The sequence below is a fragment of the Hyperoodon ampullatus genome (genome assembly GCF_949752795.1).
Source record: "Hyperoodon ampullatus genome assembly, chromosome: 11".
Lineage (NCBI taxonomy): Eukaryota > Metazoa > Chordata > Mammalia > Artiodactyla > Ziphiidae > Hyperoodon > Hyperoodon ampullatus.
This window is the reverse complement of record NC_136924.1, coordinates 21087147-21100572: the sequence shown is the minus strand read 5'-3', so window position 1 is coordinate 21100572 and position 13426 is coordinate 21087147. Positions and strand designations below refer to the sequence as shown.

At 35.0% G+C, this 13426-nt stretch overlaps 1 protein-coding gene across 1 annotated transcript in view; it reads right to left on the bottom strand.

The window, feature by feature from the left end:
- NEDD1 (NEDD1 gamma-tubulin ring complex targeting factor) overlaps nucleotides 1-12448 on the bottom strand; it is a 41598-nt gene extending 29150 nt beyond the window's left edge. The window contains exons 1-4 of the mRNA XM_079715343.1: nucleotides 12298-12448; nucleotides 9315-9409; nucleotides 5342-5458; nucleotides 2380-2520 (exon numbers count right to left, since the gene is read on the bottom strand). Of these exons, the coding sequence (XP_079571469.1) occupies nucleotides 2380-2520; nucleotides 5342-5458; nucleotides 9315-9409; nucleotides 12298-12433 (489 nt within the window). The 5' untranslated portion in view covers nucleotides 12434-12448. The remainder of the gene's footprint in view (nucleotides 1-2379; nucleotides 2521-5341; nucleotides 5459-9314; nucleotides 9410-12297) is intronic.
- Nucleotides 12449-13426: the final 978 nt, after the last annotated feature.

Here is a 13426-nt window from a genome sequence, read left to right as displayed (position 1 = left end):
AGTTAATAAGATAGACAATATTTGGTATGAGCAAAAACGTGGAGCAACTGGATCTCACATACATTGCTGGGAGAAGTATACAATGGCACAAGCACTTTAAAACCTTTCTGGCAGTTTTTAATAAAGTAAAAATTGATGCCTATCCTAAGACCCAGCCATTTCACTCCTGAGTATTTACTCAAGAGAAATGAAAACATATATCCATAAAAAGACTTATATAAGAATATTCATAGTAGCTTTCTCACAATCTAAATTTAGCATGCTTTTAATATACCAAAGAAGAGAGGAGGAGGAAGAGGAAGAGGAAGGAGAAAAGATGAAGAAGAAAAAAGAGGAAGGAGAAGGAGAAGATTACTCTATTTCTTTAAAAAGCAAGGCATCTGAACACTAGATACGATTTTTTTCCAATAGTTCCAACTTCTGGGGGCTTAGGTTTTATGTCTCCATTATCATAATACAAATAACCAAAAAAATTACAAAAACAAAATATTATTTCCTATTTTTATGACAATATTAATACATTCTCTGTGGCAAATCACTTATCCTCAACCATAAAATGCAGAAAGTGAGATTACCTCTAAAGGCTTTTCTCAGTTCAAGGTTTCTATGATTCTAATATTCAACTAATCAAAAGATTTTGAGTTCCCTAAATGCCTTCCAAAATAAAAGCCAAACTTTGGTCTGGCATTCAAAGTCCCACTTCAACAGTATGTTCCTGCTTACCTTTCTAATCTTTTTCTATATAAAACCCATACGCTTTCCTTTCTCCTTGTTTTTGTTCATATGATTTCCTCCATATAAAATATCCCTGGGCTTCCCTGGTGGTGCAGTGGTTGGGAGTCCGCCTGCCGATTCAGGGGACATGGGTTCGTGCCCCGGTCCAGGAAGATCCCACATGCCGCGGAGCGGCTGGGCCCGTGAGCCATGGCCGCTGAGCCTGTGCGTCCGGAGCCTGTGCTCCGCGGCGGGAGAGGCCACAGCGGTGAGAGGCCTGCGTACAGCAAAAAAAAAAAAAAAAAAAATTCCTTTCCCAAAGTTCTTTATTAGCCTATTAAGATCTTTGTTATCTTTAAATGTATTCATCTACTCATATATTTATTGAGGATCTTTTCCATATAAGGCACAAAGTTAGACAATGGCTGAGGACAAAGAAACAAGACACGGTTCCAACTATAATGTGGACATGTAAAGAGCTAACCCTAATACAAGGTAGAATCAAATAACTGTCAGAGGCCAGTTTATATACTAGTAAAACAAAACAAAATCAGTTATAAGCCTTAGACCCAGATGAAATCCTCCCTCCTTCAATTTTCTCTATTTTATTCCCAATCAGACAGTCTTCTCTGTTCTGGATCACCATAAGACTGTTTTCCATCAATCTTCCATAAAATCATTTATATGTACATCTCTTTTATTACCTCAATACACATGAAATCTGAGAAAAGACTTTTTTCTGTACGTTTTTAATATCCATTAAATTTTCCGTAAACACTAAATACTATTCAAATAATGATTTTAATGCTTTTCAAAACTGAAGAGCTCCCATATTTTGTCTAATAATACTTATGGCCAAAGTGATTACAATAAAAAGATTAAAAGAAGTTTCACCTCATTGGAAATTCCTGTGGAGAATTTCATGGAAAGTTAGCCAAGAATTAGATTTCTTGAGAAACTGAATTTATTCTTTTAAGAATTTTATACACTAATTTTTTATAAAGAAAAAAATTCAATTGACTAATTTTCCTCTATAAAAATTTTCCCTAAATACTCGTATTAACCTGAAATACATAAATATGCTTTGATACTTTAACTATCACATACTTGAAACAAACAAAAAAGAAAACTCAATTTACCCTGTGCCTAAATGTTGGGTTAGCCAAAAAAGTTCGTTCAGTTTTAAGTAAAAATAAAAGACATTTTTCATTTTCACCGAGAACTTTATTGAACAATGGATTCATTAACCAAACGAACTTTTTGCCAACCCAATACAATTATTCCATGTCCACCAGAGTATTTATGAACATAAGTATCTGTCTTGTAGCTGACATAGTTTAAGCTATGCAACACTTCTATAATTGTAATGTCATAATTAATATCCATGTTTTGGGCTTAATCTATTAACAATTATCTGTATTTTTTATACATAGTTAAGTTCTAGGAGCATGTGACTATTCAGTGGCATAACTGAGCTCATGTAAGCACCATCGTCTAGTATGAATTAGCTTTTACATACTACCATTAAAGAATAGCTACCTAAGTTTGAGTGAGCTAAATGCAAATTTAAAATACTCAGTTTTAAAAACTCAAATTCATTGTCTTATGTAAGGTAATTAAAAAATCTATCTTATCAACTTTATTTTGAATAAACCCATACTGTACCTGGTTACTACCATGGCCAAAAGGAGTACTAGATAAATTAGTGGTTACACTGTGCAAAATAATTTCACCACTGAGAGATCCAGAAGCAATGTAGCAGTCATTCCAATTATATGTTACACAAGTTACTTCATCTTTATGATCCTGAATGAAAGAAATGAAAGTAAATACAGTGCCACACAACCTTCAAACAGCATATCTTCATGTTTTTTTGTAAATTTCATGTTTTGTAACTATTATGTATTTGTCAATCTAATATATGCTTTAACATTTTCCTCAAATAACCCCCCAAAAATTACTCAAGTGAGTAGTAAACTATCTGATTAACACCAAGTCTTTTCAGGGAACAAAGATTCATTTTTCATAACCATAATAATGGTCAGGCACCCTGAAACAAGAGACAAAAAGGAAAGGTAATTTTCTAAATGGCATTATGTCTACCTTAAAGAATTCACTTCCAATGACAAGTAACATTTACTGCACGTTGATTATTATGAGAGTCCCTGCCCTTGAGAATATTACTGTTCAACTGAGAAGACAGGACATTTAAGTGAACATGCAAATGGCAGAATGAATGCTAAATGAGTGGCAGAGGCAACGTGTCAGAGGACAGAGAGTTATCACTGTGAACTGAGTTGACAGAGGAAGCTTTATGGAAGACAGAAAGCTTGAGTTCAACATTAAAAAAAGTAATAAGAGGTAAGTTAGGGGAGGGGAAAGAAAACTGACACTGCAAGATAGAAGAGAGCAAAAAAACAAAAGCCCCAAAGCCAGAATGAGCAAAGCATGTTTGAGATTTGATGGCTGCTGCTTCCATCTGCTGAGTACCGACTAAGGCTGGGAGTTTTATATATTATTATTAATCTTTAGAACAATCATGGGAGGCAAGGCCATTTTCCCCATTTGATAGATGAGTTAACTAAGGTTAAGAAACTGTGCAAGCTCACAGAACTGCCAGTGGTAGAGCCAGGATTCAATCCAGGTCATATTCCAAAGCTTATTTTCCTCTCATTACACTTGACTGTCTCCCAAATCCAAAAGGGAATCCACTTTGAGGAAATAAAACTGTTCAATTTTAAACAAACTGAGTTCACAAGGACTATGTTTTCCAAAATTAAATTAGAGATATCTAGCCTAGGAGCATAGTCATCAGCATAGTTTTTAACAGTTTGATGTCATACCTTAATAAGATAAACAAACCAACCTTTGTATCTTGTAATTAGATTAATGTAATATCAAGAATATTAGCTATAATATTCCACTTATTTTACAACTTTTTCAAATGGTCCTTGAAGCATGCTGGGAAATGCCTTTACATTTTACTGCTTTTTTAAAATCAAACAAATGCCATCCCGAGGAAAAGAATATCTGATAAGAAAGGAAAAAGAAGGAGTGGACATATAGTGCATCATTCCCATTTGAGAAATTATAACGTGGGGTCCAATACAATTTCTATGACTTTGTAAAGAGGCAGGTGTGTCTTCCTGATTTCCACTGTGGAAAGTAAGTCATTCAGCTGAGGATGGAAAAATGAGTAGAATTTTGCCATGTAAGGAGGGATGGGAAAAAGTGATGCTCCTAAAACGTGTGACACTGTGTGACAAAATTGGCCACAGACTTCTAATCTCTTCTCAATTCTTTAAGATATTCTTTATTCATACTAGGTATATCCCCCTAAATAGCTTTAATTCAGTTATTTCATAATTTAAAAGATTAAACAATGAATAATATCTGAGTGTGCCTCTCATCTTTGCCCTTACTAGTTGCTAGACATTGAACAAGCTCTTTAACATCTCTGAGTCGGAGTTTCTCCATCTGTACTTAGGAATAATACTACCTGCTCTGCAGAGTTGTAGAATAGATAGAATAAATATGTTAAGCACAGTGGCTGGCATGTCAAAGAATTCAATAAAAGTTAAGTCTTCTCATTATTGGCAACTTTTCAATTTTCCTGAAGACTCTTCAAAGTTTAGTTAATACTTAAAATAATGAACTTCCAAAAGTAATATTTTAAACAGCAATCATAAGATTATATTTCAACTTAGCTAAGAGAAAAACATTCTTCTATATACTATTTCTCTAGTAAGAATTAACTCAATGACATTAAGATATGTAATAAAATTATAATGATCTCTGGTATTTGCTTCAAAATACTCTGAAGGTCTGAAGATGAGACAGTAGATGAGCACATAGATAAAACAATACTGGCCATGAGCTGATCATCACTGAAATCAGGTGATGAATACATGGATGATGAGTTAAAGGAAGTTCTTTCTCTGTATATGTGTATATAGGTATGTGTGTGTATAGATAAAAATATGTTTAAAATTTTGCATATTAAAACTTTTTTAAAAGACATAAAAATTAAAAATAATTTTAAAAATGAACTTCCAAATATTAAAAGGACAGAAGTCCAAAAAAACAATCGCGACCAGGGGCTTTCATGATGATTATTTTCATTTTCTGAAACTGCAAAAAGCTAACTATTTAAAGAAACACTAACTGTAAGTAGTAAACTATTTTAGAAACATTTCATTACCAAGATGAAAATACATACATGCAAACTGTAGCAGAGAACTAAGAAGCCATATCCCCAAATACTGTCATCCCAAAACCACTCTCATTATTTCAAAGTGCCTTAAAAAGATCTCTAATGACAACAAACCATATTTTTTTTAATGAAGTAAGTGGTTCACTCACATGAGAGCAGACCAAAGTGAAAAAATAAGGAAAAAGTTTTAACCCCAGCAATATAGCAATATAGTAACATATGTGGAGGGAAAAATAAACCAAAAAAAATTTTTGGCTACACAGCATCTTTATTTTCCCTGACAAATCTCACTTCAATTCTGTAGCAGCTTATTTTTATCATAAAAGCTCAAAATTAAAAATGTGGTAACTATTACTAATAAACACATTGTGGGATACCCACTTCTGTAAGGATTAAAAAAAAAACGTTGCTTACCTTAAGAGATCGATGAACTCTTTTTGATTTTAAATCCCAAATATTAACAGTGTTATTTAGGCCTCCGCTTACCAAATACATTGATGTTGAATTTAAACTGACACATGTCTGCTTTTGCTATTAAAGGAAAAAAAAGTCACATTAACCTAACAGAGCCCAGAGCTGACTTTCAAGTCTCAACCAACACTTGGTAAGCACATGAAAAATATTTGTTGAGTTAAATGTTATAAACATGCCAATTCTTGTACTAAAGATTCACCTCTCATTATCTGTCGCATGGATTCAATAGTTTGCAAAGTGCTCAAAAAGGCTTTAAGGAAATCAACCAGATTCATGTTCTAGTCCACAGAAAGGTGGTGACAGAGGAAGCTTAGGAAATACCAGCAAGTCTTGGGCTCCCATCAGGGCTTACTTGCCCTTAATATTTCCCTTTAATAAAACCTGGTCTTAGACTCCCACAGAATATCTCACATTAAAATCAACCCACAGCTCAGAAAATTCTTAAGGTAGAGGGAACGGTAAAGAATGCCTAGTTTAAAACCCTCATTTTACAGAGGGGCAAAGTTTTATAAAGAGGATAAGATACTAGTCCAATGTCACAGCAAATCTCCCCCCAATGGCCCAAGTCTCAAACATCATGTCATCAGAACCTAACTCTACACTCTCCCCCACCACTGTAAAGGTCCCATTCATCCAGTTCCTCAAGATAAAAGTCCAGAATTAACCTTGATTCCTTGTTCTCCCTCTGCCCAATCTATCAGTAAGTTCTCTAAACTCCAAGCCTAAAATCTATCCCACATGGGCCCCCCTTTACCTACTGTCACTGCTAGCACCCTGATCCAAACCTTGACAAAACACAACAGCAGCCTCCTAACTGGCTGTCCTGCTTCCACTCCTGCTTCCTTACATCCCATGCTCCATGAGTAGAGTGACCTTTAAGAAATGTAACTCAGATCATGTGTCTCTCATTTAAAAACCTTCAATGGCTTCCAACCTAGGATAAATTCCGAACTCCTCAACAACCTGGCTTTCAAAGCCCCATTCATCTGTCCCTTCTTACCTGGTCTCTCACCATTTTCCTCCTTATCCACTAATTCTCTAGCCACACTGACCATCTTCCATTCCGTAAACACTATATTTGCCTCAAGGCTTCTACACAGCTAGTCTTTGCCTGGAAAGTTAATTTTCCCTTAATCTTGGCTCGAATGGCTGCTTCTGGTCAATAGATATCAACTTAAATGCCACAACTTCAGGAGACCTCCCTTGGCCACTTAACGTAACTTGCTATCTCAATATCTTATTTTAGCTCTCTGCAAAACAACTTATCACTATACTCAGTATTCTGTTTACTAGCTTATTGTCTCTCAGCAGAATGTCAGTTTCCTTAGAGCAAAGACCATATCCATGTTCAATAAATATTTATAGAACAAACGGCTAAAGTAGAGGTAACCAAGTTGTTCTCACAATGAGTATCTATGAGTGTCATCTATCTGGTAGTACCATCAGTAACTATGCTACAAAGAGCACAGTATTGCATGTTTTTCTCTATTTAATTTTCAGATACACTGCGTAGTTACATTAATTATTCTCACCTCCAGCTGAATACCATGAGGGGAAAAAAGAGAAATGAATTCCAAAGGGGACATTTTGTGACTTAGTTAACCACTGCGCCACCAGGGAAGCCCGAGCCCCAGATTCTTAAAGGGTGCAGATAACCCCCTCTCCCTCTCCCAAGGCTTCTTCCAGCTCTGAAATTTTGACTGAGTCAAAATTATTAACACATACAAAAATATCAGGAGCACATTACATCAATGTTTCAGTATGGTCGCTATAATTGTCTTGCAGGTCATTCTAGGAATTGACTTTAGTCTAAACAGACTAGTAAAAGTCAGAATCTGGTTATCATTGCAGATCAGGACAGTTTGCTAAGAGCTATCAAAACAACCTTTAAAGAAAACAGAGAAGGGCATCCATCAAAGATCAATATATTAGGATTCTAATCATCCAAAACCACTCAAATCATTCTTAAGGGCTCAGAACAAAACCTGTATTTATAGCTGCTTACCATAATGATAGAAGATCTTTTTATGTTAATAGATTATTAACGTAGCTAATGAACTTAAATAATTAATGGAAATTGAGTGGTTATTACAGAAATCCTGTACCCTAAGACACAAGCAATGGGTGGAATTTTAAAATCTGAAAATAACATCAGGTCAAATTTCTAGGCTATATAGTAGCCTATCGTATCCATTATAATACTGTTAAGACCAATATGTCTACTTTAAAGATGTAAAATACAAAATCAAAGAAAATAAATATGAAACTTAATAAAGTTCCACCCTAAAAATAATGTTAAAATAAGTAGGATAGAACCTTATTTTCCCAATGAGCAAAGGTCTAATACCTCAAATGGTACATAAGTAATAGGACTTGGATCCTATGAAGCAAAGGTTACCAACACACTAATATGTTATAAGAAATTACTAATAAAGACTAAAAAACCAATGGTTGTAAAATATTTTTTGTAAGTAAACTAAAGCAGATTTAAATTATAACTACAATGATCTCACTTTCATCAACCTGCATTCTGATATGACTTAACTGTGGGAAACAGAACTACAGCAACTAATGTAAAATATTCACAAAATCCTTAAAGTGGTGTCACACTTGTAAATATCATGTCATTTTTATATTTTACACATTAACAACAACAACAAAAGGTCCCAAACTGGTTCTAAGGCAACGCATAAAAGTAGAGTGTGTGTGTGTGTGTGTGTGTGTGTGTGTGTGTGTGCACGCATGTGTGTAGATAGATAGATATATAAATAGTGGTAGAGGTGGAAATCGAAATTGTTTTGATGTTGATATTTAACCCAAAAATGTTTGCTGCCCACCTTTGACATGATCTGAAGATCCAAAGATGACTAAGATGTCCCGCCTGCTCCTGAAGAGTACAGTTTGCCTTTATTGTGCAGCGACACTCTCTGCCTCAATTTCACTTGATAGGTTGATAGGCAAATGTCATTCCTACCCTTAGCAGACATTCTCTCTGCCCCAGACTCTTAATATCTGTGGGTTGGGACTGATGCTGAGATCAATCCAACAGATACCTTTAGGACAGGACTGACCGAAATCCTAAGTCCGTTTTCCGTTAGATGAGCTTATATTCCAATGCTCTGCTGTGTTCTACCCCGCTGTACTTGGAGTAGAACAGTTATTAATTGGGCTGCCTTATCTACTCCAGTGTGTAAAATTATGCCAATTCATAATGCTTTAGAGTCTGCTATGAAAACTATGAAATTTAAAAAAAGAACAAGCTGCCAACTAACTACGTATTCCTTTTTATTTAGATCTTATTTAAAATGGAAATAGCTTTCAAGAAGAAATAAGAAAGCCAGCATTATCCTGAATCAGAGGGATTAACTTATAAAACTAAAGGGTAAGAACATACAGTGAGAGCTTCATTTAAATGCTCTGGGACCAAAACTCTGGGACAAAGGCATCCTGTTGCAGAAGAGCTTGGGGAGACTCAGGCAGTACCATGTGGACAGAAGCTAAAGCAGAAGGCTACCATCAGATAAGGCTCTTTAGCTGATGGTCCTGAGCCCAATGTCAGTAAAGGTAGGGCTACATCATTAGGACTCTTTTGCTCAAATCAACTCAGTGACCTTGGTGGAACATCATCCTAAAAAACCACAGCAATACCAGAGAACCTCCCACAGAGGGGAAGTAACTGCCTAGTTGACGAAATGTAAGTCCTTGATTGCTCCCCTAGGACCCAATATTATTTTACCTAAAGATGTTTCAGTGAGCACACTTATTTCACCTTTAAGTGTTACTATATTAAGCTCAGGTTAAGAATAATGCTTTTAAACACCTTTATATTTAGTTGTCAGCACCATAATAAATAAGCAATTACCACTCAAGCAAAACTAAGATTTTTAGAAGTTAAAAAAAAAAATACACTTACCCCTTCACCAAGCTCTAAAAGTGGAACAGGTTTACATTTGCAACTTGAAACAACTATCTTGTCACCACTGGAAGATGCTGTCACTAGAAAGTTATCTAAATGAAGAGTTACGGAGAATCGAACAATCCATGAGCAGCTCTAGCACTCGACTATCATTATAAGAATTGAGATGATAAAAGCAAGCACACTAAGCAACGAATATAGCTGATACATTAGCTTTCAAAACTGGCTCAGATTACTAATTACTAAGACTAATTCTCTTTACTACTACTGCAGGGAAGAACTATCCTTTCTGATTTTGCTTTCACTTGAAAGCTATTTAACCCATGTGAAATACTACTCCATTTTCAAAGAGTAGGCCAGAAGGTCTAATTTTATCCTTCAAGAATGAGAGCATGATAAAAGCAACATCAGGCAAATATCAATCAACCTTTTCATCTATAAATACTGTTTAAGATAGCTATTTAGTAACTCAGTGCTTGATACCAATTTAAGCTAGGAAGCAAATATCCACATTAGTCTCCTATTTTTCCACTAAGAAATAAAGCCTGATATTTTCTCAGGATGGAATTTTTGTGATAGAGTGTTTTAATCTTAAATGTATTAAGAATATTACAGTATATGTAGCAAATACAAATAAGTGTGGTTACACAGCAACTATGTTATGAGAGTTTTGACTTTATTTCAATTCAATTCAAATTATTTAAAATATAATTTAAATTATTAAAATAAATTAATAATTATTTAAAATTTAATTTAATAATTTAAAATTATATTTTCCTTATTTTACATAAATTATAAGTGGAATAATCAGTAAACACAAAACAATGTAAGTATTTAAAAACTAAAATGACTAAATACAATAATATAACCAAGACCAAGAATCTGATTTTGAGTCAAAACAAATTAAAATATCAGAAGTTTAAACCTATACTTTTAACAAGCAAAGTCTTAACTGCATTACTTTTGGATGATTTACGTAACATTCAGATATTTTGTGAACAGACCATGGACTGTAATTTTATTATGATATATGATTCAAACAAAATCACTTCCACCTACCTAGATATTACAGCATTGAGAAAAATAAATCATTTCCCTTTCCTTGGCTTCTTCCTATGTTTACTGTTACTTTTCTCCTTAGAATATATTAAAGAAAGGACTGAAAGTACAAGAGGGTACTCTAGTTACTCCTTTTATTTCTCATGTAGTTTTAGAATTCATGAGAAAGTGAGGAATATTACCTAGAGAACCAAAAAAAAGAAAACTAATCTCCCTGGCACCTCACCATTAACGCTGTCCTTGGGATCCATGCTAAGTGGTCCCTAAATCTCTGAGTCTGGGAATTCCTTGGTCTTCAGTAACTAACCTCTATGGAAGGCATCAAAGCCTCAATAGGTGTAAAACTATACAAAGGTTTTCAGTGCACATGTACTTGTACAACAAAACTATACAGAAATAAGACCAGTTTCCAAAAGTCATAGGACACCATCACATAGTTACATCAGTTTTGTTGATAGACCATTAAGTGGTTTATCAGTAAATGTATCAACTCCTAATAAAATTCCTTGGAGAAAAAAAATAATAAATCTCATTAAGAACTGCTTCTTTTATGCAGTGAGTAACAAGGAAAATTAAGCTCTAAACATAATAAAAATCTAATAATAGAAGCAACCTCACACATTTGTGACTCTTTTTAAAACATCTTACCCCACTATACATCTGGAGAGTCCTTCAAAAATGCAGTCCTTTCACCATGAGTTTGATTAATAGAGCACCAAAGTTATTTATTTTGCTACTTTAATACAAAATCAAGGAATGATGAAGAGGTAAATTTAATTCAATAAGAAAATTCATCATTTTTGTTATGTATTTGCAAGAATAATTAGATTGAGCATGAAAACTGCTAATGTTTTTGTTCATGAATCATTCATATTTTAAAGCTTTGATATTTTTACTTTCATCAGGAAGGAGAATATTACTACTTTGATACTGATAAGATCAGACACATGTTAAAGCTTAATCTGTTGTTTAAGAAATAGTGTATGAGTATGAGTTCCACAGACGAATGATTATTTCTAGCATACCAAGTATACAGAACATTTTCATACAAAAGGTGGTAAGAATACTTTGTTTACAGCAGTGGTTCTCAACCGAGGGTGATTCTGGCTCCCAGGTGACATCTAGCAATTCTGGAGATGATTTTTGGCTGTCACCATTGGGGCTACTGGCATCTGGTTGGTAGAGACCAGGAAGGCTTCTAAACATCCTACAATGCACAGGGCAGCCTCCATAACAAAGCATTATCTTGCCCAAAATGTCAATAGTGAGATACTGAGAAACCCCTATTTATGAGTTCATTTTATCCACATTTAGGAACTTATTAAGAAAGGGAGAATGTCAATCAGAAACATAAAAACCTTAGGAAAGTTCAATCTAGATAATTTTCCTGTCTTTTTGGGAAAAAAGACTATTTTCATCACAGATAGAAAGGAAGAGAAATACAGAGAATACATCAGTAAGATGGGAATGTTTGACAATTGTTATCTCTTCCTTCAACCTTTGCTTCTGCCTTCAAGTTCTGTCTTTAATTTCCCAACCAGATCTACAAATATCCAAACAAAGATGCAAAACATCATTCCAGAACCTTTCAGAACTTTTCTTTTCCCAGCATTACCTACCTTATTCCATTTGATTCAATAACAAACTGTTAATAACAAAACTAATTCTATGTTCTGCATCTAGTAGCTAACATATTTTTAATAGCAGTGTTTTTCAATGTAGTGAATTGCAAATAAGTTTTTAATGAAATCAACAGAGAATATCAGTGTGCATCATATGATACACTGTTTACTAGATTCCTATTTCACTTTATATTTCACAGCTATGCCAAATATATTTCTCATTATGGATCACATGCAAAAGTTTCATTGATACTGGTTGTTTAACCTAACAAAAAGTGGTTTAAAAAAGAAAAGGATACTATTGCTGCTCCAACACACTGAGCTGATTCCATGTGGTGATGTGTGTGGGTTGAACTTATCCACCAATGTCATAGATGAAGCATCCCATATTTTAACATCATCTCCCGATGAAGCAAATCTGAGGTTTTCCTGCATGACTGCACCTGAAAATAGTTTAAAACAACATATTTTAAAAACAATTAAGGATAGGTTGTATAAAAAAGAGTTAAGATGAGGCATCTTATCTAAAACAAGTGGCTCTACTCGTTCACCTTTGTCTCAAGAGATTGTGCTCACCACAAAGTTTTTGGAGTGATCTCTCTAAAACATAAACCAGATCACATTCTCTTAGCTGACCTTTCCAATGACTCTCCAGAACAATTACAATGAAATCCAACCTCCTTAGCGTGCCTTACACAAACTGGCCTGCTGTAATATTCCTACCTCTCTTTCCCAGGGCCACCAAACTCACTGGCCTTCTTTCTCACCTCCAAGTCTTTCTGTTTGCAGCCCCATCTGCCTGGAATGGTCTTTCCCGATCTCCCAAGGTCATCTCCTTCACATCATTCCAGTCTCAGCTCATGTTTCTTCCTCAGAAAGGCCTTCCCTGACCACCATGGCTAAAGCTGCACCATACCAGTTGTCCTATATCCCATTACCCTGTTTCATTTTTTATGGCCCTTCCTGCTATCTGCAGTCTTATTCTCATGTCTGACTCCCCTTGACTTGAACAAAATAAAGATCCTTAGGACAGGGATTTCATCTTGCTTACTAACAGTCTTGAAACATTCCTGGCACACAGCTGGTACTCAACAAATAACTGTTGGATAGGTAACTTCCTTACCTTTTAAAAAATTTATGATAAACTGTAGCACTCCTGCAGGTCAGAATCCTGCCATGGCAGGCTTTCCAAATAAGTCTAAAATTAGCAAATACAGCCTAAGAAGATGTCACTAAGTCCCTATACCAACACACGGTCTACAATGCCTTCGCTTGTATTATCTGTTCACAGTATACAGTTCAAACACAGAATTCTGACAAGGTGATTTCATAAACCAAGGCAGTCTAGAAGACAAAAGGCAAGTAGTCATGCATGACGGGTAAGAAAAAAATGCTGAGAAATACCTGGGAGAAAGGGGAAGGGAAGGG